Genomic DNA, 25,826 nt, shown 5'->3' with positions numbered 1-25,826 from the left:
GACCTGCAGCTCACAGCCTGGCATGTCTAGACCCGCTGATGCGCGGGGGAGAAATGGGTGTTTGTTGTTTAATGCTCGGTTTGAGGTTATTCATCACACAGAATCATTATGGCAATAGCTGAGTGATATGTGGGCCGATCATAAAATCTTTTTCAATTTTTAATTTTTTAAAAAAATGTAATTGAAGTATAAGCTCGTTTATAATTGTAATGTATGTATGTTTATTTCTAATTAAGATCCCTGTAGTAGGGAAGCTAAACACATTTACATTTACTGACACCAGCAATGCCTGGCTCTCCTCCTGTCCCGCTCCGCGCCGTGCAGCCACGTGGGTTGCGCTGCACCCACTGCAGCTTTCACCGGTCAGGGCGTCAGGGCGGTTCTCTCCCTGACGCTTTCTGCCTCGGGCTATTCCTGTGTTTGGGAAGGCGAAACTTTTGTTCGAGCAGTCACCCGTCAATCACACCTTCACGCAACGCCCTCAGTGCCCCCTCTTCCTAGCCTCGCTCTCCTCGCTCTGTCGGGGTTAGGTCACACCACGTGACTCTCGCCCACGAGCAATCCAGCAGTGAATCAGGCAATGAGTAATTAGGCTTGTTTATTTACTATTTTTAACGGTGGCACCAGGGATTGAGCCCAGGACCTCGTGCCTGCTAAGCACGCGCTCTGCGGCTGAGCTCCACCTCGCCCCGTTTGGTCCATTTCTATCTGAACGTCTGAGTGTGTGATTCGTGGTGTTCGGCCATATGTTATTACTTGTTTCATTACACTTGACTAACAGTGGGAGTGTCGTGTCACGGTTTCCTGCAGCTTCTGGCTTTTTTATCCTATTTACATGTGTGTGTGTATTTCTTTTTCTTTCTTTTTTTTAAATTGAAGTATAGTCAGTTTACAATGTGCCACTTTCTGGTGTACAGCATCATGTGTCAGTCATACATATACCTGCATATATGCGATTTCATAGTCTTTGTCATTATAGGTCACTACAAGATATTGAACACAGTCTCCAGTACTATACAGAAGAAACTTGTTCTTTATCTACTTTATATATAATAGTTAATATTTGCAAATCTTGGGCCCCAATTTATCCCTTCCTACCCTCTTTGCCCCTGGTAACCATAAATTTGTCTACTATGTCTGTGAGTCTGTTTCCGTTTTGTAGATGAGTTCATTAGTGTCTTTGTTTTTTTTTTTTTTTAGATTCCACATATGAGTGGTAACATATGGTATTTTTCTTTCTCTTTCTGGCTTACTTCATTCAGAATGATGATCTCTGGGTCCACCCATGTTGCAGCAAATGGCATTATTTTATTCTTTTTTATGGCTGAGTAGTATTCCATTGTATAAATACATCACAGCTTCTTCATCCAGTCATCTGTCAATGGACATTTAGGCTGTTTCCATGTCTTAGCTATTGTAAATAGTGCTGCTATGAACATTGGGGTGCATAAGTCTTTTTGAATTAGAGTTTCCTCTGGACATATGCCCAGGAGTGGGACTGCTGGGTCATAAAGTAAGTCTATTTTTACTATTTTGAGGCATCTCCATACTGTTTTCCACAGTGGCTGCACCAAACTGCATACCCACCAGCAGCGTAAGAGGGTTCCCTTTTCTCCACAGCCTCTCCAGCATTTGTCATTTGTGGACTTTTGAATGATGGCCATTCTGACTGGTGTGAAGTGATACCTCATCGTGATTTTGATTTGCATTTGTCTAATAATTAGTGATACTGAGCATTTTTTCATGTGCCTGTTGGCCACTTGTATTTCTTCATTGGAGAATTGCTTGTTTAGGTCTTCTGCCCATTTTTGGGTTGGGTTGTTTGTTTCTTTATTAAGTCATATGAGCTGTTTATACATTTTGGAAATTAAGCCCCTGTCAGTCACATCATTTGCAGATATTTTCTCCCATTCTGTAGGTTGTCGCTTTGTTTTCCTTTGCTGTGTGTGTTTTTATCTGCTAAGAAGTTCTTCATTTTCCCCCTTAGAGCACTTTTTGTGTGAATGCTCTGCACGTTTCCTTGTGCTGGATTTTCCAGGACCAACAGTTGTGATGCTGCAGGAACGGGCTAGGGCTTGGGCGGTGCACTGGATTTTTCTAAGTCCAGGAACGCCCTCTTCTACAGCTACAGTGAATTGCAGTTTCTTTCATGAAAAACACAGGGTTTCCTTATTCTCAAGAGCAGCTTGTTCGAACAGGGCCCTTATCTTAGCTGCTTTTTTGTTTCCCATTTCCTCTAACCCGTGCAGCCCTCGCTGGCCACGTGTTCTGGTACAGGCTTCCACATCAGCCCTGCTCGTCTAAGACGTTCATTTTCCCACTGGCCTTCCACCGACATTTGCGGCTTTCACTCTCTCCCGGTCACACTGTAGGTCTGGGCTCTCGGTGGCGTTACTTGTTCTTTTCCTGAACAGTCCTCGGGGACGCCGGAAGAGAGTCCAATCCCAGAGGCCTCGGTCACCCCCCCGGCGTTTTTACCCTGGGGGCTTTCTTCCCTGTTAACCCTGTGCACGGTGACACCTGGAGAGCTTCCCGTCTTCTCTTTAAGTGGGACTTTTTCCATGTGGACACTGGTCAGGGGGTGGAGGTGTGGGTGGTGTGTGGTCAGGAATAACAGGGCAGGAAGGAGACATCTCCCTAAAAGGGCCTTAAAAGTCATGAAGGGACACATTAGACGTGGGGCTGAGTGGCCTTCCCAACATACCTGCCGTTCATCAGCCAGGACATCCATCTTCCGGGCCCACTCTGTGCTGGGAGGTGGATGGTTCCCATGGGACGCAAGCCCTGGACGGAGAACACTGAAGGAGGGGCATCTCAGTGCAAGCATGGATACCCAGGGCCACCAAAATGGTGTCACCGTTCATCCCAGAACTCAGCACTCAGGTCAGCTCAGTGGTACCCAAATTCTCCAGGCCCCCCCCTTACCAGACGCCCCAAATCTGCTCAGAAACACTATCATCTTTCCATCTGTTTCTGAATCACCAAAATAACACTATCTGCGTGGTAAGCACATCACGGGTCACCCGTAATAGGGGCCAGCATGCACATGCCGTCAATTGTTGGGTCTTTTACAACATCAGATTATATTAAGGAAAAAAGGAACTAAAACCGATGCATGACAAAGTGTTCCTGAACGCATGCTGCAGGACGCAGAGTGGGTGCACTGCTATGTGTGCCTGGGGGACAGGCCACAGGCTGCCTTTCAGGGAGGCACACACAGTCATCTTTTTAAGAGGCTCTGTTGACAGATGACCGGATAAAGAAGATGTGGTACATATATATATACACACAACAGATGGTACTCAGTCGTTAAGAAAAAGAATGGAGTGATGCCACCTGCAGCAGCGCGGATGGACCCAGAGATGATCATACTCAGTGAAGTCAGTCAGACAAAGGCAAATGCCGCATGGTATCCCCTGCATGTGGAATCTACCGAAATGACACAAAGGAACTTACTTACAACAGAAAGCAACTCAGATACAGAAAACAAACTTACGGTTACGGGGGGAGGGGCGGGAAGGGATAAATTGGAAGTTTGAGATTTGCAGATACGAACTACTATGTATAAAACAGATGAACAAGGTTTTCTGTATAGCACAGGGAACTATACTCAATATATCGCAGTAATGAAAAACCTGTGAAAATGAGTATATGTATATGGGTGACTGAAACATGATGCTGCACACCAGAAACTGCCCCATTATAAACGGACTATACTTCAATCAAAATGAAAAAAGCCTCCAGCCACCACCCAGGTTACTCCTTGAACTACCAGGGAACCAGCCGGACCCAACCTCTCCCGGCCTCTGGCCCACGCCACTCGCCTAGGTCCCTGATCTCAGCGTGAGCCACCAAAGCGCGTCGTGCACTTCAGCACCAAGCTCCTTCTCCGAGCTGTGGTTCTCATCTCTTCATTCAACAAACACTTACGGAAGTCCTGCTCTGTGCCACGTGTTGAGATCACGGGTCTGTGCAAGGACCGCCACTGCCCTGACCCTGTGACACGGATGGCCACGGAACGACGGCGCCACTGCAACCACGCGGCCGTGTCTCAGAGGGGAAGTGGGGGCTGACGTGATGAAGGAAATGGAAGCTAAGTCAACAAAGGTGCAAAGGTGGGCATCCCCCGTGGGGGGGGGCCACGCCCGCACAGGCCCCGGGGCAGGGGGAGCACAGCTCGTCCCAGCCCTGCAGGGCCAGTGCGGCTGGAGTGAAAGGGGGCAGTGGGGGTCGAGGAGGGGCCGGGGTCAGGCCACGCGGGCTTCTCGCAGGCCACGTCAGGGTTTTGTGTTATTTTATGTTTAATCACAAGGACAACAGGAAGCCATCAGCGTAGCGGCTAGCACCTTACAAAGATTCCTCTGGGGCCAGTGGAGAATGCGGTTGAGGGACGCACCGCGGAGGCCAGGAGCCCAGGTACTGAGCTCTAGTCCAGGGAGAGGCAGATGACGGCCTGAAGGAGGGTGAGATGTGAAGGGAAACGGGCAGACTCAAGGTAAAAACCAAGAGAGCCTGGTGACAGAACAGGTTTGGCGACTTAGGGAGAGGACAGGTGTCCTTAGCAACTAAATTCTCACCCACACCCCTGGTGGGGATGCTGTTCACCAACCAGGGGGTACTGTGGGGACCCCAGGTCCACGTGTGATTATGAATTTGGTCCTGGAGAGAGTTTGAGATGCTGCTGAAAGGTCCAAGGGACATGGGCGTTCGGGGCAGAGGTCTAGCTGGAGACTTACCTGTGGAGATTTGCACGGGAACGTGGAGAGGTGGCGGTGGCTGTGGCCTTGTGCGACACTGCCCAGAAGCAGCAAGAAAGGGCTTTCTGCGGTCCCGAGGCCAGCACTTCACGGCTCCACCGGGAGACACAAGCCTGCAACGGAGACAGCGGAGGCTTCCCGGGAGAGTGGGCAGTGCGGAGGCTGCTGAGTCACGTGGGAGGAGGGTGACCCGCGCCGGGAGGGCCAGGGAGCAGGACCGCTCCTGCAGAAGTCTCACTGGTCCCGTGGGTCCCCAGCTAGACTTCTCAGGGTCGGGAGTAGCAGAGGGCTCAGCAAACAGCTGTCCCTCAAGTCTGGATGCTGATGACGACTTACACACTCTGAGACTGGCCAGCGGTTCTGCCGTGACCCCCTCCCAGTTCCAACCATCAATTCATTTTCAGATGCCTTTTGACCAGACCAGCCCCGTGCCGGTCACTGGACACAGAGGAGGGGGTTGGATACACCCTGTGCCCCCCAGGAGCTCGCAGTCTGGTTGGGGAGCCGAAGACAAAACCCAGAGAAGGGGAGCACTGAGGCGCTGGCTCAGCAGCCCAGCCACACGGAGCAGCAGGCGGGGCGGCCCTGTGCGTGGTGGCATCAGGGCAGAAGCGGACCTGAGTACTTCGGGGCATTCCAGCCACCGGCTCTGCCCTCCCAGAGGCCCTGATGGCTGCGGAGAGGGACGGCCACCCAGCTGCAGAAACCTGAGGGCATCTTCTGACTGGAATTCACTTCTCTACAAACGGTGGGTCACAGGGGATTTTTGCCACTGACATTATTAACCTCTTTTATTTCCTCCAAGTGAGACTTCCCAGTTTTACTTCATTGTACGATTATGTACCGAAACTTTTCGGGGTGGTCTCCGCAACTTAATTTGGCTCAAGGGCAGGAGAAAGAGTGCTCTCACAGAACTCCCGCCTCCGTGGAATTCACCCTCCTGCTCACCTGACACGTGGGAAAACGGGCAGCTCTGACCTCGTAAACCAGTCTCCCTGCGAGCACCCGGGCACTTGGCCACCGGGTGTTTCTTACCCCGTCAGTCCCGCCCACCTCAGCCCTTCATAGGCTCCATCTCCTCTCCCTAAACTCGGTGGAAGCACAGGCAGTGTGCTTTTGTGCACATTGCACTGAGAGCTGCAAGAAACGATAAACACCCTTGACGTCGTCTGCCGGTGCCAGCGCCACGGGGTGCGCCTCTGCCGTAGGCCTTCCATCAGCACCCTCAAATTAACGTCCGTCCAGTGTCTTCTGGGAAGGCCGGAGCCCACAGCCGTCACGGTGAGGACCGGGCAAGCCTGTCCTCTGTGTCTGAGCAGCAGGGAGACAGCTGGACCTCCCAGAAAAAGGAAGGACTCGAGAGTTTTAAAGGATTTATTTGATTTCTCCACATGATCACAGCTATGGTTTTACATCGATAGAGTCTGTTACTACCCACAAACAAAATGCATATTAAAAACAAAAGTACTCTTTTCCTGCGCGGGTGCCGGGCTTCCTGGGAGCAGCGCGCCCCTGGGAGCCCTTGAACAGCCTGCATTCGAGACCTGGTTCCAACCCTGTAAAGCGACTGGAAGGCGGAGGACAGCACCCTGCCTGGGAGGGGCCGGTCCTGCCCGGGACCCCAGCGTGACCATGACCGCAGGCAGGTCCCGCTCACGTGTGAGGGGCCCGAGTGACGCAGCCCCTCCCACGGCCCCCCGTTCCCCACCCCCACCTCGCGCCGACTCCTGCAACCTGCTTCCTGGATTTGTGTTGTTGTGTTTAAAATACTTACAAAGTCACTCACATTTCAGGCAGGAAGGGTGATGGTATCTTACAAGGAACCGTGAGGTGCATGCTCCCCGGTACAGACAGCTTCGCACGGTGCCGAGTCAGCAACGAGGGTCGTGTTGGCGTGTCTGCTGTCTGTTCAGCTCAGCTTAAAGGAAACCGAGAGGCCTCCACGGCATGCAGTGCGAGGTGGGAAAGTCGCTCTACACTGGACGACTGAAGACATTTTTTAAGCAAGATGTACACATCATACTAGGATGAACTTTATTTTTGCGTTGTTGTACAATCCATTCGTAAACTTAAAAAAATACAAAGACATGATTTAACTGTTGTCCCAGAAAAGATTTTTGTGATGCTACCGACTGCTTCCTCTAAGCGTCTCCTGCTGAAATCGTCTGTGACGTGAGAAGAAAGCCCCAGGTGTGTCCTGCCAGTAAGAAAGGACGGCACACAGCCCGGGGGGCTCAGCCTCCTCCTCCGACCCTGGGGGCGAACCGCGGGCGGCCACAGTGGCGACCCTGGGACGGGCAAGGATCGAGGGAGAAGAACCCTGTGAAAGCTACACGGGGGCACCGGCTTCCCACACAAGACTGGGGCAGCGTGGCCCCAGTCTCCTCGGCAGAATGGTGGGCCTTCTGGAAACACGTGTCCCACAGTAAGTTTGTAAACAAAACAGGTAGAATGGTGACACCTCACTGACCTGAAGCCAACACAGTACTGAAGGTGGGAACACGGGGAGAAATACTCCGCTTTCCGGCCCTGTGGGCCTGGCTGAGCCCCAGGACACGCTGACAACAGTTCAGAGGGGGAGGCTCTGAATGGCCCACGGAGAGGGGGCACCCCTGCCCCCTGCCGACTCTGTCCCCCCGGGGTGTGTTTCCGTCAGTCACTGCCCTGCGGAGAGGGCGACCCAGTGCCAAGCAGCCTGCATCTTTTCTGGAACAACGTAGGGTTTACAGTTAGAGCCTACGATTGGTACACAGGTGAAGAAAAGCCGACATATTTAATATGTTAGCACTTTACTTCAACTATTTGTCAACAGTAACACTGATATAGTTTGCAAACACACGACACAGAGAGCGTGGCCTCACGCACTGACGCCGGAGGACATGCAGTGCAATTCGCCTTTTCCTCGTCAGGACGACACCCTTGAAACCGCAGGGCAGTGAACGCCTCGGGGGGCCGGACTCCAGAGGGACACCCTGGAGTCTAGGGGTCGGTGGAACGGGTGCGGCGGGGGGCAAATCACACACGCCCACACCTGGCCTCCCTCCTGTCCCTGAGCAGATGCCCGCAGAGAAGCAGGGCCGGGCGGGAGAGACGGGCGGGCAGGCGAGAGTCACTCTTCTTGCAAGAGAACAACAGGAGAACACGCTAAACTCTGGCCCGCTGTGCTCACTGTGGAGGTTAACAAAGTGCTTGGTTTGCAGACTTGCTGGTACGGTGACCTCGATGATGCGGCAAAGGGGAGGGTGGGGGTGGGCAGAGCCCCGCCGCCAACAGGGTGGGCTCCCCGCGGTCGTCCCGCCGCCGTCCACGGGGCCCCGCGGGCGCTGCTCGGGTCCCATGGCTTAGGAGCACAGCACGGGCGGCTGCAGTGGCTCGAAAGGCTGAAACTACAAAGCACGGCCCTGGGTGACTCGGGTGCAGACCCGGGGGAGCGGAGGGCGTCACCACAACACGGAAGCGACAAGAGCACAGCTGAGAGTCACGTGACGCCCCGGCAGGGCCCGGACCGAGATGGCGGGCGGCGGCGGGGCTGCGCCAGGCCGGGCCGGGCCGGGCCCTCGGAGGCCGGGGTTGGAGGGGCGGCGGTGATGACACGGGGGTGTGCTAGCACATGGCCACATGGAGTCACGATGATCACGGCCACCACTCAGAAAACACAGCGGGAAACACACACACCGCCCTGGGTCGCTAAACGCTACATCGGCCTTCAGGTCCGGGAGCGGCTCCTGGCGGGGACACGGCCGGGCGTCTGCCCGGGAGGTTGGAAGGGGATGAGGAAGCTATGGCGCTGGGGAGACGAGGATGAGTTGGTCGTTGCCATGTTGGAGATGAACACTTCTGCCGTGTATGGGTGCCCCTCTCAGAGGCCTCTGAGTGAGTGTGCACTGACTCAAATGCATATAAAAGAAATATGGGTCATGGAGATTCACAGTTATTGCAGCCATTAAAGTGTCTAAGTCTGGGTAACCAGCAGTCTGAGACAACCAGCCCTGAGCTAGCTGCCCCAAGTTGCTACTGTAGAGTCTACTGCAGTTTGTCTATTTGCTTACCTGAAATAACAGAGCAGTTATAATACTGATTACTTGTGATAGTATTCTGTTAATAAAATAAGGATTTATACAAAGCAATATCGGACTTTTAAAACAGTTCGGTGCTATGTTGCTTGGCACAGTTAGTAATGAGCGCATCAAGACCTCAGCCAGTCCTGGGGGACTTCTTTTTATGAAAATATGGAAGCATCTGAATCTGCCCTAGCGTTTAAGGTTTCGGTCTGCTCTCACACGCGTCTAAGGTGCCGCCTTCCTATCAGGTGAGTGGAGCTCCTCAGGAGTCTATATTGCTAATTCGTGGACTGAGACGCTTGCCTTTCACACACAAATGCTACCTATACAGTATGTATATATGTATATTTATATATTTATATATTTATATTATATAAAGTTTACTTACGGATTTTCATCAACCACATCAGGTCTACTTAACTTTTGCCCATTGTCAATAAAAGAGCAATAATGCAGCAAGTTTTGGGGGTTTTGTTTGGTTCTGTCTCTGGTTTTTTGTCTTGCTTCTTCTCTTCCTAGGCTGGGTTCTCATGTGCATGTACAGTGAGGAAGCAGACAGCTGCGGGCCTCGGGGGGGCAGGGGGGAGCTCAACGTCTACTTGGCCGGCGGCACCGATTCAAGGCTGATGGTGGCCGAGGTCCCCCCGGGTCGAGGCGGAGGGAGCCCGGGGCGCCACCACTCAGTCACACCAGGGGCTGTCCCTACAACAGCAGCCCCGGGCCCAGGGGCCTCCGTCCAGGCCGGGGAAGCAGGGGGGAGAGGTGGGAACAGAAAGTGCCCTGGGTCTGGTCTGGGGCGGCCGCCCTCGGGCGCGCCTCTGTGTGGTGTGCACAGGGGTCTGGGACCCCTGCCCGGGCTGTCTACACAATTGTGCTGATGCCGCTGGGTTTGACCTTGCTGCTGGTGGGGGGCGGCGGGGCAGGGGGCTGCCCATGGTGGTGTGCCACGTGGCCCACGTGGCCCGGGTGGCTGGCGTGGGCCGAGGGCAGCGGCGGGTGGACGTGTGCGTGGGCCCCGTAGGAGGGGTGCCCCCCATGGGGGCCGTGGTGGTACTGGTGTGCGTGCTGAATGTGCTGGGGGGGGTGGTAGTGGTGGTGGTGGTGGTAGGGGGGCGGGTTCTGCTGCAGGTAGCAGCACTGGCTGTGGTGCCCGTGCACCTGGGCCTGCAGGGGCCCCTCCGCGGGCCCCGGGGGGTGGCCGGCCGCGGGGTGCTGCGGGTGGGGAAGGCCCGGCGGGTGGGGGGGTGGCTGGGGAGGGGCCGAGGACAGGTGGGCCTGGGGAGGGGGCTTCCCTCTCTTACTCCCAAATAAGGAGCCCAGGAGGGAGGATGAGTTGGGCATGGTCTGCTGTGGGCGAGGTGGACACTCTCGGGTTGATGTGGCTCTCCGGCGCATGTGAGGACTGCTAATGATGGACCCCTAAAAAGGAAATTCATAGAAACCAAAATTAAAAGAGCTTAAAGCACTTATGTCAGAATGATTTTTTTTTAAATGTAAATAAAAAGTTCACCCACTGACTAAGCTTTAGTTCAACTTACTGGCCGCAGAGGCCGGGGCTGGGTGAGGCTGGCCTCAGGTGCCACCTCCTCAAGCTACCCTGCAGGTCAGCTGGGGGGGCCCTGAGGGGAACCTTTGGGGGGAGCGGGGGGTACCCCCTTTGCAGTCGGCAGCAGCGGCAGTTCAAGGTCGACTCCTGCTCTCAGCCTGACAAGCACCCTGTGGTGGAAGGCAGCCTGAGCTTTCAGACCAGAAGCGTCTGTTTGGGGGTGCCTGTGAGCAGCGGTGTGTGCTGAGTGGGGTGGAGTGGGCCGTGTGCAGGGGAGGGAGCCCGTTCCTGCTGAAATTGTCCCTATGCTCTCCTGGGTCCTCTCAGCGGATCGGCGGGCGTATGCTCTGCCTGTGTGGGTCCCGAGGTTTCTGGGGAGCAGTGAGAGGGACAGGAGGGCCTGGGGAAGCCCTGTCCTGGGCGGGGCGTGGGGTGGGGGCCTGCCTAGGCATTTCGCTGCAGCCACCTACTGCAGACCAAACACGGAGAAAGGAGAAAACAAAAAGACCTGCAAGCTGAGATTAAGATGTGAACAGGAATAGAGAGATGGCTGGAGGATGAATGAAATCTCATGAAATCCACACTGAATGTCTCTTTCACGGCTCTCCTCCCCCAGCTAGCTGAGCAACTCCCTGGCGCCCTGGCTGCAGACGCACAGCAATCGAAACTCCAGGAAGGAAGCGATGGGGATGGCGGAGCATGGAAGTCCAGAGATGGGCAAGACCCCGACAGCGAGGGTGGGGGTGGAGGGTGCCCAGCGGGCCGCCTCCCACCAGGAGCAGGGCCGCGGGCGGGGGGCGGGGAAGGTGCCGGGAAGCCGGGGAGGTTAACCATGCTCGGGACCACGGGGACGGGGTTAAGCGGAGACTAAACACGACCTCCAGAACCACCCCCGCCGTTCCAGCCCAGACAAGCGGTGAGGGGCGCGGGGCACTGCGGGCGGCTCTAGGCGGGCGGCATGCACGCGGGCGAGGCGGGCGGGGGCGGGGCTGCGCCTCGGTGCGGGAGGGGGAGGGGGCAAAAAAGGACAACGGGGCTCGACCGGGGACGGGGAGGCACACGACAGCCGGCCGACGGGGCTTCCTACTTACTTCCACATTGCTCTCTAGCGATCCCGCACTGCTGCGACGCCCTCGCTTCCCTGCCCAGAACATGCAATACCAGAGGTTAGACGCGCCGCCTGCCTGCCCGGCACCGCGCTGCCGCCGCCGCCTGGCGCCCGGGAAGCCGGCGGCAGGGCCGTAACGATTAAAAAGACAACGGTGTTTTAGAAAGCAAAAAAATGAAAATTAAAACAAACTCTCTTCTACCAGCCCGACTTTACACCCCTCTCCTGGACCCGGAGCCGGCGGGGAGGGGCCTCCGTGCGAGCGGCAGGGGCAGGCGCGGGAGGGCCGCCGGCCGACCCCGCGGAGGAGAGGGGCGGGGGCGGCTGCTCCAGCAGCTAAAACGTGCGGGCGCCGTCCCGCCCGCCCTGACCTTCGGTGGATTTCACAGACGTATGCGTGAACATACGGGCGCGCACACACACCTGCCTCCTCCCTGCAGGTGGGACGGGCGGTTAGAAGACTAACCTCCGTGCCTCCCACTCCTGGTGGAGCGGAGGTGCCGGCGCCTCTGGGCTGAGTGTTTGGTTTGTGCAGGGTCTGGCCAGGGGTGGGGGCTGCTGGGAGGCCTTCCTCCCAGCCCAGGGCCTGGAGTCCTGCGTCCCCTCTGTGGGCACCACCCCCATCTGTGAGCCCTCACTGCCAGTGCCTCTGCCCCAGCACCTGGCATGCAGCAGGCCCTTGGGATGTGATGGCTGAGTCTTCCTCCTGGTTCTGGACATCCAGGGTCTGCCCTGGCCTCCACAGCTGCTCCGGAAGACTCCTCCAAAGACTTCTGCAGGACACCGATGCCACTGGTAGTGACAGTGCCCAGGCTTGGTGGTCTGGTCTCCAGCCAGGTCTCCAGGAACGCAGACAGGAGGAGGAGCAAAGGGGGGTCTCCAGGGTGTTAAGCAGTGTGCAGCCCTGGCCAAGGCCCACTGCAACGCAGGACAGGAGTCCTCTGTCCATGCCTGGGAGGAGAGGGAGGCTCTGGCCGATGGATGGACTGGCTCAATTCCCACAGTGGGCAGGGCTCACAGCGGGTCTGCCCATTCGCCTCTGCATCTGGAAATCTTGGCCACGCCGCCTTCTGAGCTGGACCCAGGCCAGGCCCAGGAGCCTGGAAGACGATAGGGCAGGCCTGGGCAGGCTGGTGGAGAGGGTGTGTCTATGGATTCTTCGGGCCTCACAGCGGCACCTGAGTGTGCCTGGGATGGGGCCTCGGGCCTGGGCACACACCAGCAGGCTCTGGGGAGGTCTGCTGCCTTTGCTTTGCCTGCTGACCCTGGACCTGAATTTCTGCTGGGAGCCTGGGGTCCAGGGACGGCCATGCTAGATGCTGGAGTGTGTGGGGCGGCCTCAGGGCCCATTCAGGACCGGGCCATACAGACAAGGCTGCTGAGGACCAGAGAGTCGAGCAGGACCCAGCCCGCAGTCCCAGCTGAAGGTGACCTTTTCTTCCTGCCTCTGTCCCAAACACAGGCGCCCAGGGACAGGAGCAGGATTAGAGCCCCGCCTCTGCAGCCGGGGGCGACCCGGCCAGCACTCCATTGACTACTTGCCTCAGTTTCCACATCGGTGAAACAGGCATACCCCCGACTCCCCTGGGGGCTGAGCTCAGAGCTCTGCTGTCTCTGGGGTTTCTAACTCAGCTCTCTGGCTCCTCTAAGGCTGGAGAGGCTCCTCTGACCGGCTAAGGACCAGGGACACAGGGAGACAGCCTGCCGCTCTGGTGCCAGCAGCACCCTCCAGCCAGCCTGCTTCTTCCAACAGGACTGGGCCAGGCCTGGAGCGGGGTGTGGGGGCTTCATGCCTGTCGACCTGGAGGTGAACAGGCCCTCCTCCTCCCCTACGTGGGCCGAGGCTGAAGAGAACTTTAACTTAGACGCCCTTGAGTGATGCTGAGTTTCTTAGAATTCATCTTTTCAACTTCTCAGGTCAGCAGGAGACATGGGGGGGTTCCCTGCAGGAGCCTCTGTACTCCACTCCCAGGCACACGTGTGGACCCCTGCCCAAGACAGACCCACAAGCAGGCATGTTCACACCATCTACCGAAGGAGGCGGAGGCACTGGAGCAGTGGCTCACGCTCACGCCCCAGCCCTCGCCTGCACTGTTTCCTGGTACCCCCCAACCTGGATCCTGCACTAGCCTCGGGTGAGCCCTGCCCCGCCCCAGCCAGGAACTCCCCTGGAGCCACGGCTGGCACTTCCCCTAGCATGTGTGGACACGGCTCCCAGCAGGGCTCTTCACAGCCCTCCTGGCTTCTCAGCATTGGGTCAGGACGCAGGCAGGGCTCTGCCCGGTGGTCATGCTCTGTGGCCCTCAGCAATGCTCAGTGATGACAGCCACCCACACTGGGCCAGGCCGCGCTCCAAATGCTTCACATGCATGGACCCTCACAGAGCTCCGTGGAGGGAAGTGCCAGTTCCACCTGCAGCTGGAGAACCTGAGGCCCAGGGGTGTAACCTGGCCAGGGCCCTGTCGCCACAGAACAGCAGGCAGAGGGAGTTCTCACTGTGTGACCCCAGAACTGGTGTCCTGCACGGCTCTCTGCTGGGCTCGGCTTGGGTGGCCGTTCCCCAGGAGAGGCAGTCCCTGGCCGTTACACGTGCAGAGTGCCAGTCCTGAGGCAGCAGGCACAGCTTTGGAAACTGACTGCCAGGAGTCTCCAGGTTCCCCCTCGACAGGTGCAGGACACGCAGGTCTCCAGCCCTGCCCCGGGCGATGACGGTGTGGACACATCTTGCTGGCGTGGGGAGACAGGCCCTTTCCGTGGGGACTGGTGTTGAGCAGCTCGGCTGGGGAGGGCAGGGGGACTTCAGGGGCCCATGTGCAGCGTCCAGCACGACTTGCCCAATCTGGGGCAGGGGTTAAGGCCCAGCCACACCTGTGTCCACAGTCTCTGCAGGTCCTTGATCTCAAGCAGGAGGGGTTCTGGTGCCACTGGAACGAGCCAGGGCCCCAGCTGGAGGAAGACCACATGGAGAGACACCGGTCGAGGTCACGCAGCTCAGAGGGAGCTGTGGCTGAAGGCCAGGCCCCTCCCTCCACCTCTCAGAATGTCTGCTGCCCGAGTCCTGGCCATCAAGCCATGACTGCCTCCTGGGTCCCCGAGGTTCACATCTGGGCAGCTGCTCTGGGAGGCGCTGGGCGCCACTTCCCGAGGGGAGAGGCTGCTCCTGAGCCTCGTCTCTTCTCTCAAGCAAGCAAGGGCATGGTGGGCGCGGTGGTGGGGGTGACGCTGCCTCCGGCGCACTTCGGCCTGACCTGGCCAGGGCACGCAGCACATGTCTCCGTCCGGCATCTCCCAGAAGGCAGCCAACGTTGGCCAGCCTTCCTCTGTGGATCACGGGGGCCTGTCCCAGTCTGGGGCCTTGGCGGTCGTGGGGACTCAATCGCCCACCTCACCCCGCCTCCCACCTTCAGGTATGGGGGGCTGTCTCCTGGGGATTCTTCTCGCTGTGGCTCAGGACCGTGGGAAGACTCACTCTCGGTTCAGAATCCCGAAAGGAAAATGACAATTATGGCAATAGATGGAAATCAGCCTCACCTCAGAGCTGCACTCCTCCCATGGCCATGTACCTGGGCTCACGGCTCTGTCCGGCCCCCAAACAGGGAGTGAACTGGTGAGGCCCTGACCAGCAGGAGCCAGAGTGGACATGGCTGGCTACGCGACAGCCACCACCACCTGAGGGGGCTGGACAGAGCCAGAGGGGTCAGAGCCTGCCCACTGCACAAACCCTAACACGGGCCCCAGACCCCCAGCCTGCAGAGGCCCCGAGCAGTCCAGGTTCATTTAGCTGGGTTTAAGGAGGAACAGGAAAACCAGTCATTCTCAACCACGGGCAATTTGGCCAACCAGGGGTGATTTTGCCCCCCTAGAGGGCACCCAAGAATTTGGGGGGGACATAAAAGATTGTCACAACCGGCGGGTGTTACTAGCATCCAGCGGGTAGAGACCAGGGCTGCTGCTAACCACCCCGCACCGGGCGGCCCCACAGCAAGGAGTCATCTGGCACAAAGCGCCATCGGTGCCGGGGTTGAGAAGCCCTGGATTAACTCTCATGCTGGCAATGGAATTCTGACTTTTACTATGGAAAAAAAAAAATGACAAGGCAAAAACAAGAGAAAAATCCAAATCAAAAAGAAAAAAACAAAAAACAAAAAACCAAAACACAAACAAATTTCTGGGAAATGAATAAGCAGTAAGGGGGCAGCACTGCTGGGGTAGGGACAGGCCGGAGACACGAGCAGGCTCTCCGAGGGGCCCAGAGCTGGCCACACGCGATGCCTGGGGCAGCGTAGGGTGAGTGAGCCCCTGGGGAGGAGGGGGCCGACCTTGGCCTGTGAGGGCCTTCCCCTGCAAACCAGGGGGTCTTGCCAGGCTCTGGGGCTGGGACACCTGGGGCCTTGGGGCAGGAGCCTAGGGAGTAGACCGGGAGTCTACGGTGCCCGTGCCCACGTGCCCGGCTCTCTCCACTCCACCGCAGCCCCTGAGCCTCCTCCCTGGAGAAGCTGCCTGCCTAGACAACCTCGTGGGAAGCTAAGGGGCTGCTGGGGTGCACCCCCCACCCCACGGCTCTGTGATGGCACCAGCAGGCAAAGCAGGCTGGCACAGCGCTCCCCTCCCTCCCTTCCCCTGCCCCAGCAGAAGCTCCCTCGACGCTCCAGGCACGCCAGGCTCACCCCTGCCCCACCCCCACCCTGGAGATTCGGGCAGCTCCAGGGGTGCTGCTTGCTCGAGGGTAGGAGGCTGGCAGCAAATGAAACACACACGGAAACAAAGAAACAATGACAAAAACCACAGTTTGAGCCAGGGCTTTCCCGACACCCCTAGCCGGGCGGCTGTGGTCCCTGCGTTGGACCGAGGCCCTGCACTTCCCAGAACGGAGACCTCCGCTGGGGACAAAACGGCCAGAGACAGCAGGAGAGGGAGTCTCCACACACAGTTCCAAGGGCTCACTCCATTTCATTCATCAGCATAAACACAGGGACGGGGCGGCACAGAATACACGGGACACGTCCATCAGCGGGGCTGGCGTGCTCTGGGCGGGAGCGATTGTCAGAAAACAAATGAAAGAGTGAGTAATAAACAAGCAAGGGAGAAGAGCGCTAACTGCTGGTGGCCGCCTCTGACAAGCGGTCCTATTTCCTTTCGCCTTTGGGGGGCGCCCTCTCTGCGAGGTCAGATGCTGCTGTGATTTGGGGAGGGTGAGTCACCCAAGGGAGCTCCGTTTGAGCTCCACCACTGCCCCTACACCCGTCACACAATGCCAGCCCCGACAGCCACGCGCCCAGGCTGGGCCCCGTGTGCACGGGACAGGGAGGTGGGCAGGGGCCCAGCTCTTACCCGCTTCCGAGAGGTCCCGCAGGGAGCTGCTGAGCGCGCTGCGCTTGAGGCCCTCGCCGCTGGCGTAGCTGTCGTCCAGGCAGGCCCGGCTCAGAGTCCCACTGCCTGGCTCCTTCTTGAGGCTGGAGCACTGGGACATGCTGGGCCGCACGACGCCCTTCTGCTTCTCCAGCTCCGCTGAAACATAGGTGGGCAAGGGCCCGGTGAGCGGAGTGGCACCCAGGGCAGTCCGGGGAGGGTGCGGGACTGGGGGCCCCACCAGGAGGGGAATGCAGAGGACTAGGGGACAAGCCGCCGTCTCCAAAGGGCAGGAGTGATGGCCCTCTTTGACCAAAGTGGCTGAAAAGAGACCCCAGAGAGGAGGCTGGAGGGGCCAGAGTGCCCGGGGTCTGCGGAAAGTCAGCTACTTTCCAGGCCTAGGAGTCGATGGGGAGGAGATAGATTTGCCCAGGTCTGGAGAGGAGCAAGGGTTAACCCAGCCTGGCCATGGATAGAGGCCACAGGTGGGGACGCCCCTGTGCCTCCAGGGTGGGAGGCTTGGAGCCAGGAGGAGGGCTACACTCGGTTTTAACAGAAGCCACGGGACAGCCTCAGCTTCGACTCCAACAGTTGGCTGGGTGCAGAAGACAAATACCAATCGCGCTCGAGGGCAAAGGGCTCAGCTCCAGGACTCTGGGGGCCTTGCCCCAGGGGGTGACCAGGGGACTGGGGCTCTCCCCAGGGCATGCGATGTGGCCTGGGCGGGTGGGCTGCCTGGTCATGTGGCCGTGGGAAGGCCAGAAGAGGCCAGGGGCATCTCAGGTCTGCGGGCTCACGGAGGCACCACAGCGACGCCAAGTCCAGCGGGCCCCGTCTCCCCTCCAGGCCTTGCACTCACTCTCTATCCTGTGCTTCTCCATCTCCTGCACCTCCGCGATGGACTCCCGCAGGTCATCCGTGAATTTCTTCCGGTCTTGGGGGTTGGGAGCATTAAAGTTTATTAGCACTTTGATGTCTGCTCCTGGGACGGCAGACGTGAGCCGGATGCCGTTGGGGTAATCTGCAAAAGAGGAGGAGACCATGGGCCTCAGTGTGGCTCTGCTACTGCCCTCTGGCCAGCAAAGAACCAGCATGTCTGAATTTGGTCCAGGTGGGATGGGCGCTCCAACGCCGGGCTCCTGGGGCCGTGTCTGTCCAGGGAGGAGAGGCTGCCCAGCACAGGCCAGAGGGGCCACCAGACAATCTCCAGCTCCCGATCGGGGTCCGTGTGGCCCATGTTGTGGGGGCAGATCTGTCCGATATGAGGCGAAGCCAGGCCCTCATTCTTCTCCATGTGAAGGGCCTGGAGCCCAGACTTAACTTCAAGGTCACTGGTCACTCTGCCCGGGGCTTGAGACTGGCCAGGCGCTGAGCCTGGGAGTGGACAGAGGTGTGTCCTGTGCGGGTGGGCAGCCTTATGCGGTCACCTCGGACTGTCCTGTTCTCTCAAACACCTAGAGTGTTCCCTAAACTCGGGAAGGGGGCCAGGTGAGACTGAGCAGCCGGAGAACCGGGGGCGGGTATGTGGCCCGCTATCGTCTGCCAGAGGGAACGCAGGCCTAGCGATGCCAAACCTGACTTTATATGAGAAACCAAGAATACCTAAATTTTATGTGACGATTTACATATCAGCTCAACAAATTAACAAAAAAAATCTCAAGCCAAATATAACATAACTGAGCTGGGACCAACCCACGGGCTGCCAGTTTGTGACCCCTGGTGTGAAGGCATGTCCTCTGGGAAGGTCAGGGTTGGCTCTGAGGGCATCTGCATCCAGGGCCAGAGGGCTGAGCCCTGGGAATCATAAGGTGATCCAGGCGCAGCCTCTGCCCGAGGGTTCGGTCTGGTCGGCCCACCAAGAGGGACCTGCTGGTCGGGACGGGGCGGGGGGGCACCAGCCTCCCTCGTGCTGCCTGGTAGAACCCAAGGCAACGTAGGCCTTCCGGCCTGGGGCGGGACAATGGTGGGGTCAGCATCCTGGGCTCCTCCCGGGCACGTGGGAAAGGAGGGGCTTGCAGGAGCTGGTCCATTTAGCGGAGAAGGGGTAGAGCCCCAGATCCAAGCCCCCAGGCCCCATGTTTTTCGCAGGCCCAACCGTGGGTCCCTGGCACTTTTCACCCTCAGAGGGCAGGCGGATGGGGTGGGACTGTGGGACCTGCGGCTGGATACGCCCTGACACTCCATCGTGGCAGCCTCCTCCTCGGGCCCCCGGGACAGCCCCCCGGGATGGACTCAGCCTGTAGCTCGGGGACCTCCAACAGGGAGGGGGCAAAGAGGAAGAGAGAAAAAAGGCAGGGGCGTGCGGGGCGAGAAGGAGCAAGACCAAAGGGACTGTCAGCGGCGTGTCCTGGGGGCAGCCAGCGCCCTTCTGGTACCCCCAGGCTCCCCGACCCACTCACACCGTGCGGCTGTTCCAGCGCTTGACGTGTGCGGACGCATCTAACTGCGAGGCGGGCGCAGCCATCGCCGCAGGTGGAGGAAGGGCACAGGGCCCGGGAAGGCCAAACAGCCAGGCCACAGCTCTAAGGCCAGAGCGGACGGCCCCAGGGCTCCCCTCCCACCACCCCCTTGAACTCTGCAGTCCCTCAGGCATTATTCTCATCTGATTCTTTGACCACATTTGCATATCACCTGTGCCATTTACTTGATGTTTTCCTATCAACATTTTATTTAAATAAACTCACTCTGCCCTAAATTAAAAAAACCTTAATGTCTGTAAGAAATCCCAGTGAAAGTGAACTCAGTGAGCCCCCGACCGCGGCACGACAGTCCCCCTGGTCACTGCCGGCCTGCAGCCGGCCCTCGAGTGGGAGACACCACCTGGGAGGATGGAGAGGAAGGGAGGGCGTCCTCCCTACGCGGCTCCAGGCCGCTCCGCCCCGCGGTGGCCCCAGGACACACTCACACTGGTTCTCGAAGAGCAGGACCTGCATGCCACACAGGGAGAAGGACTGTCGGAAGCTGTACGTCACCGAGTTCTTCTTCTTCTGGAAGATCTTGGTGACCTGGGGGTGGCCAGACAGAGACACTGAGCCACAGCGTCTGCGCTGCCCGCTAGCAGCCCCGGCGCTCAGGACTGTCAGTGGACCCGTCGGGGGCCGCGTTCCCCCGGGAGAGCCCTCCTGCAGCCCAGAGGCCAGGAGCCTGTCTGTGGGGGCGTGGACACTGGCTTCTGCTCCTGTGAGTCCTGAGGCTGTCCTGGCTGGCAGCAAAGCCCTCCACTCGGCAGCGGTGGCAGGCACGGCCCCACGCACGGCCCGAAGGCACCGTGAAACTTCTGAGGGGCGACTTCACACAGGAGGAAATGAAGGCGACTTGCTCAACGTCAGGGACTCGTCAATAAGGACTTGAGCCCACATGTCTGGATTCCAACCTCAGGAATCCAAGAAGAGCGGCTGGTCCTCGAGCAGATGGGGACAGAGGACAGGGGTCTTGGGTAAGAAAGCCCACTGTATGCGGAGGCGAGGGGCAGGCCCCGTGCTCTCTGCAGGAACATCTCTACCCCCGTGGGCTCGCTTCCGCGCCACCTGGTTTTGGGCACGATCTCCTCAACTTCCCTTTGGGGAACCCTTCTCTGCCACGTTCAGTCCATGAGTCCTGGGGCTGAGACCCAGGCCAGCCAACAAGGCAGCACCCCCACCCCTGCCTCCCTGGCCCCCGAGACGGGCTCAGGAGGGGGCAGCAATGAGACCGCTGCTCAGACTCAGGAAGCGCCCCACGCCGCCACCCCACCAGCGGCCGAGGTCGGCTTTCCTTCCTTGGAAGGGACCTGACCAAGACACACAAGGAGCTCGGCCGACACGGCCTGAGCTCCGGGGTCGGCAGGGGCCGAGCTCCCACGCCTCTCTGGGCTCCTGCACAAGCCAGCGGAGCTGGTTCTGCAGGCAGCAGTGTGAGGCAGGTTCAGCTCCTGGGTAACTCCCACCCCCCGTGCGTGTCCCGGGTTACACAGCCGGGCCTGCCCGCGGGCACCACGTACCACCAGGAGGTCGTTGAACAGGAATATTTCTCTCTGGTGCAGCCCGAGCTTCTGGGGCTTATTTGGGTCTGGAACCTCGAAGAGCCGGCAGTAGCAGACCAGGCGCCGGTGCGGCAGAGAGAGCACCTGCGCAGGGGGCACGGCCATGTCAGCCACGCGTGTTCTGCCCATGGTGATGTCCCCCCTCTGTCCTCCCTAGGGGGCCTCCCAGAGGTCCAGGGCAGGCACCCCTGCTTCCAGGGACACTGCCTTCTGACTCCTGTCAGAGCACCGTGCTCACACAGGACACCCCCACACCCCCAGCAACACGTGTCAACACGCGGCTTCAGGGTCCACAGGGCACCAGTCAGTGCCGATGCCCGTGGGCCCCACAAACACTGGCGGTCTGCTCCAGACGGGACCCAGGGCCGGAGGTGATGTCACGTGCAGTGGCACAGGCAGGGAGCTGCAGGGCCCAGGCTCCTGGCCCCCCAGGCCCCCCGGCCCTCCCTCCTAAAGGGCGGCCGCGGCCCGACGTCCCGGGGAGCTGGTGCCGTTCCCAAGCCCTCTGCACACACGCCCACCTGGCGGAAGCCCGGCTGCTCTTGCGGCCTGAGTGGGTCAACTCTGAGGGGCACCTGGGGGGAGGTGCCCGAGCTCAGGGAACTGCAGATGAGGGAGGGGACGCAGGTCCAGCATTGTCTGCAGCAAGTGTGACGGGGAGAGGACGGGCGGGGGGCGTGGGGCTGGGGAGGTGGCCCAGGGCAGCACTGGGGGTCTCGGTCCCTCTGCAGAGGGAGATGGGAAGGGCTGTCAGAGGGTTTGTGAAGCTGAACTGGCTGCCCAGCGACAGGTAAAGGCCACACTAGGGCCGGCGGGCTGCGTGTGCGTGTGTTGGGACATGTGGGTGCACAGCCCCCAGGCACTGGCCATGTTACGGAACTGGGAGGCCAGCAGAGGCAGAGCGTGGCCTGGGCGGGGAAGGTCATCTGCATGGTTTGGGGGCCTGGGGACAACCTGGGGGTCTCTGCGCTCCGCTGGGCCCAGATGAGAGGGGAGGAGACCGCTGCTTTCGCAGCCCTCCCCACGTGGCTGCTGTCTCAGGCCTGCAGAGGTCTGAGGCGGGGGTAACTGTGAAAACCAGCTTTCTTCTCCCTCCAGAAATTAACTCCTGCAGCCAGAGCAGGAGGTCTGGGAGCCCAAGGTTGCGACGAGCAAAGGAAGGACGGGCTGGCCCCGGGGCGGGGGTCAGCCGAGTGTGGCAGCGGGGGGTACTCACACAGCCCAGCCCGTGATGCAGGGATCCAATCTGGGGGGAAACCACAAGACAAGAAAAGACGTTAACGCCCCGAAGGTGCATCAGGCCTGGCGGAGCCTGTGGGGCACACCCCTCCCGCAGCCCCTCCTGAGCCCCCACAGTGCTGCAGGGAACTGGTGAGGGGGGAGCCCTGGTGGGCTCCAGGGAACCACCGCACAGTCCCGGCCACCGCTGGCTTATTAAGAGCCTTGGGTTCTCAGACGGGCCCCAGAGGGAATGGCTGTCACTCCCAAATACCAGGAGCCATTTAAGAAGCCCCAAACCTGGCACAATTCACCAACCCTGCCTGGAAGGGACCAGGGTCCAGAGGCGTCAGGGCCACTGGCCGAAGCAGAACCAGCAGGGCAGCCCGGGGCACGGGGTCACAGGTGAGGGGCCCGGGGCCCCACCTACCGGCTTCTTCCCCACGATGAGCTTCTCCACCTTCTGCACCTGCGACACGTGGTCCTCGTTGGTCCTCAGCTCCCGCTTCCGGATGCGCTCATAGATCCCCACCAGCGTCTCCCGCGGGATGTCCTCCCCGTCGTCCACGCCTGGCAGGGACAGCGGCGGGGCTCAGCCAACACTCCAGGTTCCAGGCAAACCCAACAGCCGTCCCGCCAGTCCGCAGCGGAGCCAAAGGCCTTCCAGACCCATGGCTGCAGAACCCCTGCCCCAGGGACCAGGCCCGCACAGCCCTGGGACCAGTGTTGGGGGCGGGGGGCCAGCCATGCTCAGAGGGTTTTACAAACACTGCCTCGCTTGGTCCTGACCGCCGCCCCGTGGGGCGGGCACATGATCCCTGTCCCACGGAGGGGCAAGCCGAGGCCTGGGGAAGGGCTAGGGTGCAGGGAGGCCGTGGAGACAGGGTTTGTGAGTTCAGGCTGCAATGGGCCGGGCCACGTCCTCACTTCACCCCTTATCAGTCTCTCTGAGCTGGGAGTCCTCCCCTCCATGATACAGGCCACCAAGAGCACGGCAGCTTCACAGGGAATGGGGGTGGCTTGTGGGGCACCCCCCAAAAGCAAGCACTCAGTGCATCTGAGTAGCCGCTGCCCCAGTTCCCTGGGCTCGAACCCGGGTTGCTGTGACAGTAAGCTTGTGCTCTTTCTGCTACACGGCCTGAAATTGCTGTCAGAAAGACACAGCCCTGCTCACGAGAGAGATGTGAACCTCCACCCTCAGACTGCAGACCACAGGTGTGGGGCAGCAGGACACGTCGGGCCCCCTGGTGGGCCACTTGGCACTCATGTCACGGTCATAAGTTCAAACACCTTCCGTCCACTGAGTGTACCTGGGGGATCTGTCCCATAGGATTTGATAGTCACTGCAGCCTTGTTTCCAAAGAGCAGAACACTGGGATGAGCCCATTTACCACTCACAGGGGACTGCTGACCCGTCCTCACACGGGGACTCCCAGCCCAGGGGTTACCGTGCCCCCGCAGGAGCGAGGATGGCAGGCCACAGCGAGCTGACGCGCATTAAATGGAAAAGCGAGACGCCAAGGAGAAGAGGGAGAAACCGATCGTGCACACCCACACGCTCCAGCGGGGGGCGCTCGGGGGCAAGGCAGGGACTCAGAGCCGAGGATCTCCGGGGGAGACGGCGGGGTGGAGGGGTCCTGCTACGGATCTTTCATACTTAAGTCTTTTTATGTTATTTTTTAGAGCGTTTTTAAGTTCATAGCAAAATTAAGGGGAAAGCACGGAGTTCCCATGGACCCCAGCCCCACTCTCAGCATCCCCCATCAGGGGCCCGCTCGCTACCGAACCGACGCCGAACATCAGAAGCCCCGGGTCCACAGTTTACATGAGGGTTCGCTCTGGTGTTATCCATCCTACGGATTTGGACAGGTGTCCGCTGACATGTGTCCACCACTGTAATACCACACAGAGTACTCTCACCGCCCTAAAAACCCTCTGGGTGTCTCCTTTCCGCCCGGCCCCCAGCCCCCAGCCTCCCCGCCGTCCTGGCAGCGCGGCCTCCCGCAGGGTGTGGCACAGCTGGGGTCCTGCAGCGCTGCAGGCTTTCCCCGCGGCTCCTGTCGCTTAGCAATGTTCGCTTAAGTTCCCTCCGTGTCTTTTCACGGCTTGGGAGCTCACTTCTTTCAACGCTGAATAACATTCCATAGTCTGGATGGACCACAGTGTATTCGTTCATCTACTGAAGGACGTCTTGGTGGCTTCCAAGTTTTGGCAATTATGAATGAAGCTGCTTATAAACACATTAGGTTCTGTCTGGATCTAAGTTTTCAACTCATTTGGGTAAATACCAAGAAGGGTGATTACTGGGTCGTGGGACTTTCTGGTTTCTGAACTACGGGAAGATAACACCCATTCAAAGTGCATATTTAAAAAGGTTAAAGGCAAGTACCAATAGAAGCAAGAAACTGCATATCTGGCCTCCACGCTGGGGAGGGCCCCTCCCCCAACTACCCCTGCACTCCCAGAGGGCCCCCTGCTGCCAGACCCACCGGGCAACTGAGCAATTCCACAGAAAGTGTGTGTCCAGTGTAGGGGGAAGCTTTCCTTGAAACAAAACAAGCTGGATGTGTGCTCAGCACAGAGCGCCAACCCTGCTTTGGGAGACAGGAGTCCTGCCTCCTCTGACACTCACTTGCTGTGTGGCCTCAGGCGAGTCCCTTCCCGCCCCGAACCCTGGTTACCCCTTCTGAAGCTCAAGGAAGATGCGGCAGAAAACCCTGGCGTCCTGGGCTTGGAAAGAGGTGATTGGTGGGAACAGTCCTCGCTCACTCTCCTGGTTTTTGGGTGCTCAGCCCCTGCCCTGGGAACTGGGATGACTGGGATGACTGGGATGGTGGGCGCAAGAACGCACACGACCACAAAGCCACTGACAGGGGCGGCTGACTGGCAGGCTTCTGTCCCAGCAGCCCTGTCTTCCCTGAGCCCGTCCTCTGGGCTCATTCCTGTCACTTCTCACACAGGGGGTCCCAGGTTACACGGGTGAGGTGCTAAAGCCAGAGGAAAAAACAGTCCCCGACACTCCCCAGGGTCTCCAGCAGCACGCAGTGCAGGGCCAGCTCCCGGCAGGCTCAGCCCAGCCAGGAGACCCCCCAGACTGTCAGCACCTGCTCACCGCTCTACTCGCCTGCCTGGCTCTACCCAGGCCCCGGACTCCCTGGCTTCCCAGGACCACAGCAAAGACCCGGCCTTCCCGGGGCCCCCTCTGAGCGTCAGCGCCGGCCGGGGTGGGGGGCGCCCACCAGCAGAGGGCACGCCAGCACCGGCCCTCCGCCCAGGAGAGGGGCAGGCAGGGCAGCAGGGCAGCGAGAGGACAAGGTAAGAGATCTAAACAGCTCAAAAGGTCCAGGAAGCTGGGTTTGATTCAGACCAGCTTCTTTTCCTTTTATAAAGTCACAGCACCCCTTCTAAAGGGGCCCGGGCCCCTGGCAGCTGCCGTTCCCCAAGGGGAGGGGCAGTGCCCCCCACACCTGCTTCCAGGAGTCCAGGGACGCTAGGGACCTGCAGCAGCCATTCCCTCTTCAACTCCTCTCCCTGCCTGGTGACACCAGGGGGAGCCAGGCTCTCGGTGCCCACCCCCTTGCACCTGCCCGACAAGGGCCCACCTGCCGAGGGGGAGGGGCAGCCCGCCCCGGGGCAACAGCTCTGCTGCGTCCACAGCGGAGCTGTCTTCTCTCCGGACTTGTCGTCGCAAATGCCGCCCACACGTGGCAAATGCTACTAGCTTTCCCTTTTCGGCTACGACGTGAGGCCAAGTTGGTTTCAAGAG

The 25,826-nt window shown here is 59.2% G+C and overlaps 1 protein-coding gene across 11 annotated transcripts in view; it reads right to left on the bottom strand.

The window, feature by feature from the left end:
* Positions 1 to 6,116: 6,116 nt before the first annotated feature.
* IQSEC1 (IQ motif and Sec7 domain ArfGEF 1) overlaps positions 6,117 to 25,826 on the bottom strand; it is a 284,272-nt gene continuing 264,562 nt past the window's right edge. For 8 of the 11 annotated variants that reach the window (XM_072941947.1, XM_072941956.1, XM_072941948.1 and 5 more), the window contains 8 exons: positions 22,491 to 22,630; positions 22,059 to 22,088; positions 20,801 to 20,926; positions 19,727 to 19,826; positions 17,681 to 17,842; positions 16,804 to 16,980; positions 11,456 to 11,505; positions 6,117 to 10,237 (listed from right to left, as the gene is read on the bottom strand). In XM_072941947.1, coding sequence (XP_072798048.1) covers positions 9,680 to 10,237; positions 11,456 to 11,505; positions 16,804 to 16,980; positions 17,681 to 17,842; positions 19,727 to 19,826; positions 20,801 to 20,926; positions 22,059 to 22,088; positions 22,491 to 22,630 — 1,343 coding nt within the window. In that variant the 3' untranslated portion in view covers positions 6,117 to 9,679. Of the gene's footprint in view, positions 10,238 to 11,455; positions 11,506 to 12,133; positions 12,573 to 16,402; positions 16,499 to 16,803; positions 16,981 to 17,680; positions 17,843 to 19,726; positions 19,827 to 20,800; positions 20,927 to 22,058; positions 22,089 to 22,490; positions 22,631 to 25,826 lie in introns of those variants that run through there. The other 3 variants (XR_012060810.1, XM_072941955.1, XM_072941953.1) reach the window with 3 other exon arrangements.

This window comes from Vicugna pacos, chromosome 17 (assembly GCF_048564905.1).
Source record: "Vicugna pacos chromosome 17, VicPac4, whole genome shotgun sequence".
Lineage (NCBI taxonomy): Eukaryota > Metazoa > Chordata > Mammalia > Artiodactyla > Camelidae > Vicugna > Vicugna pacos.
The sequence above is the reverse complement of the archived record's forward strand: the minus strand, read 5'-3'. Positions and strand labels throughout refer to the sequence as shown.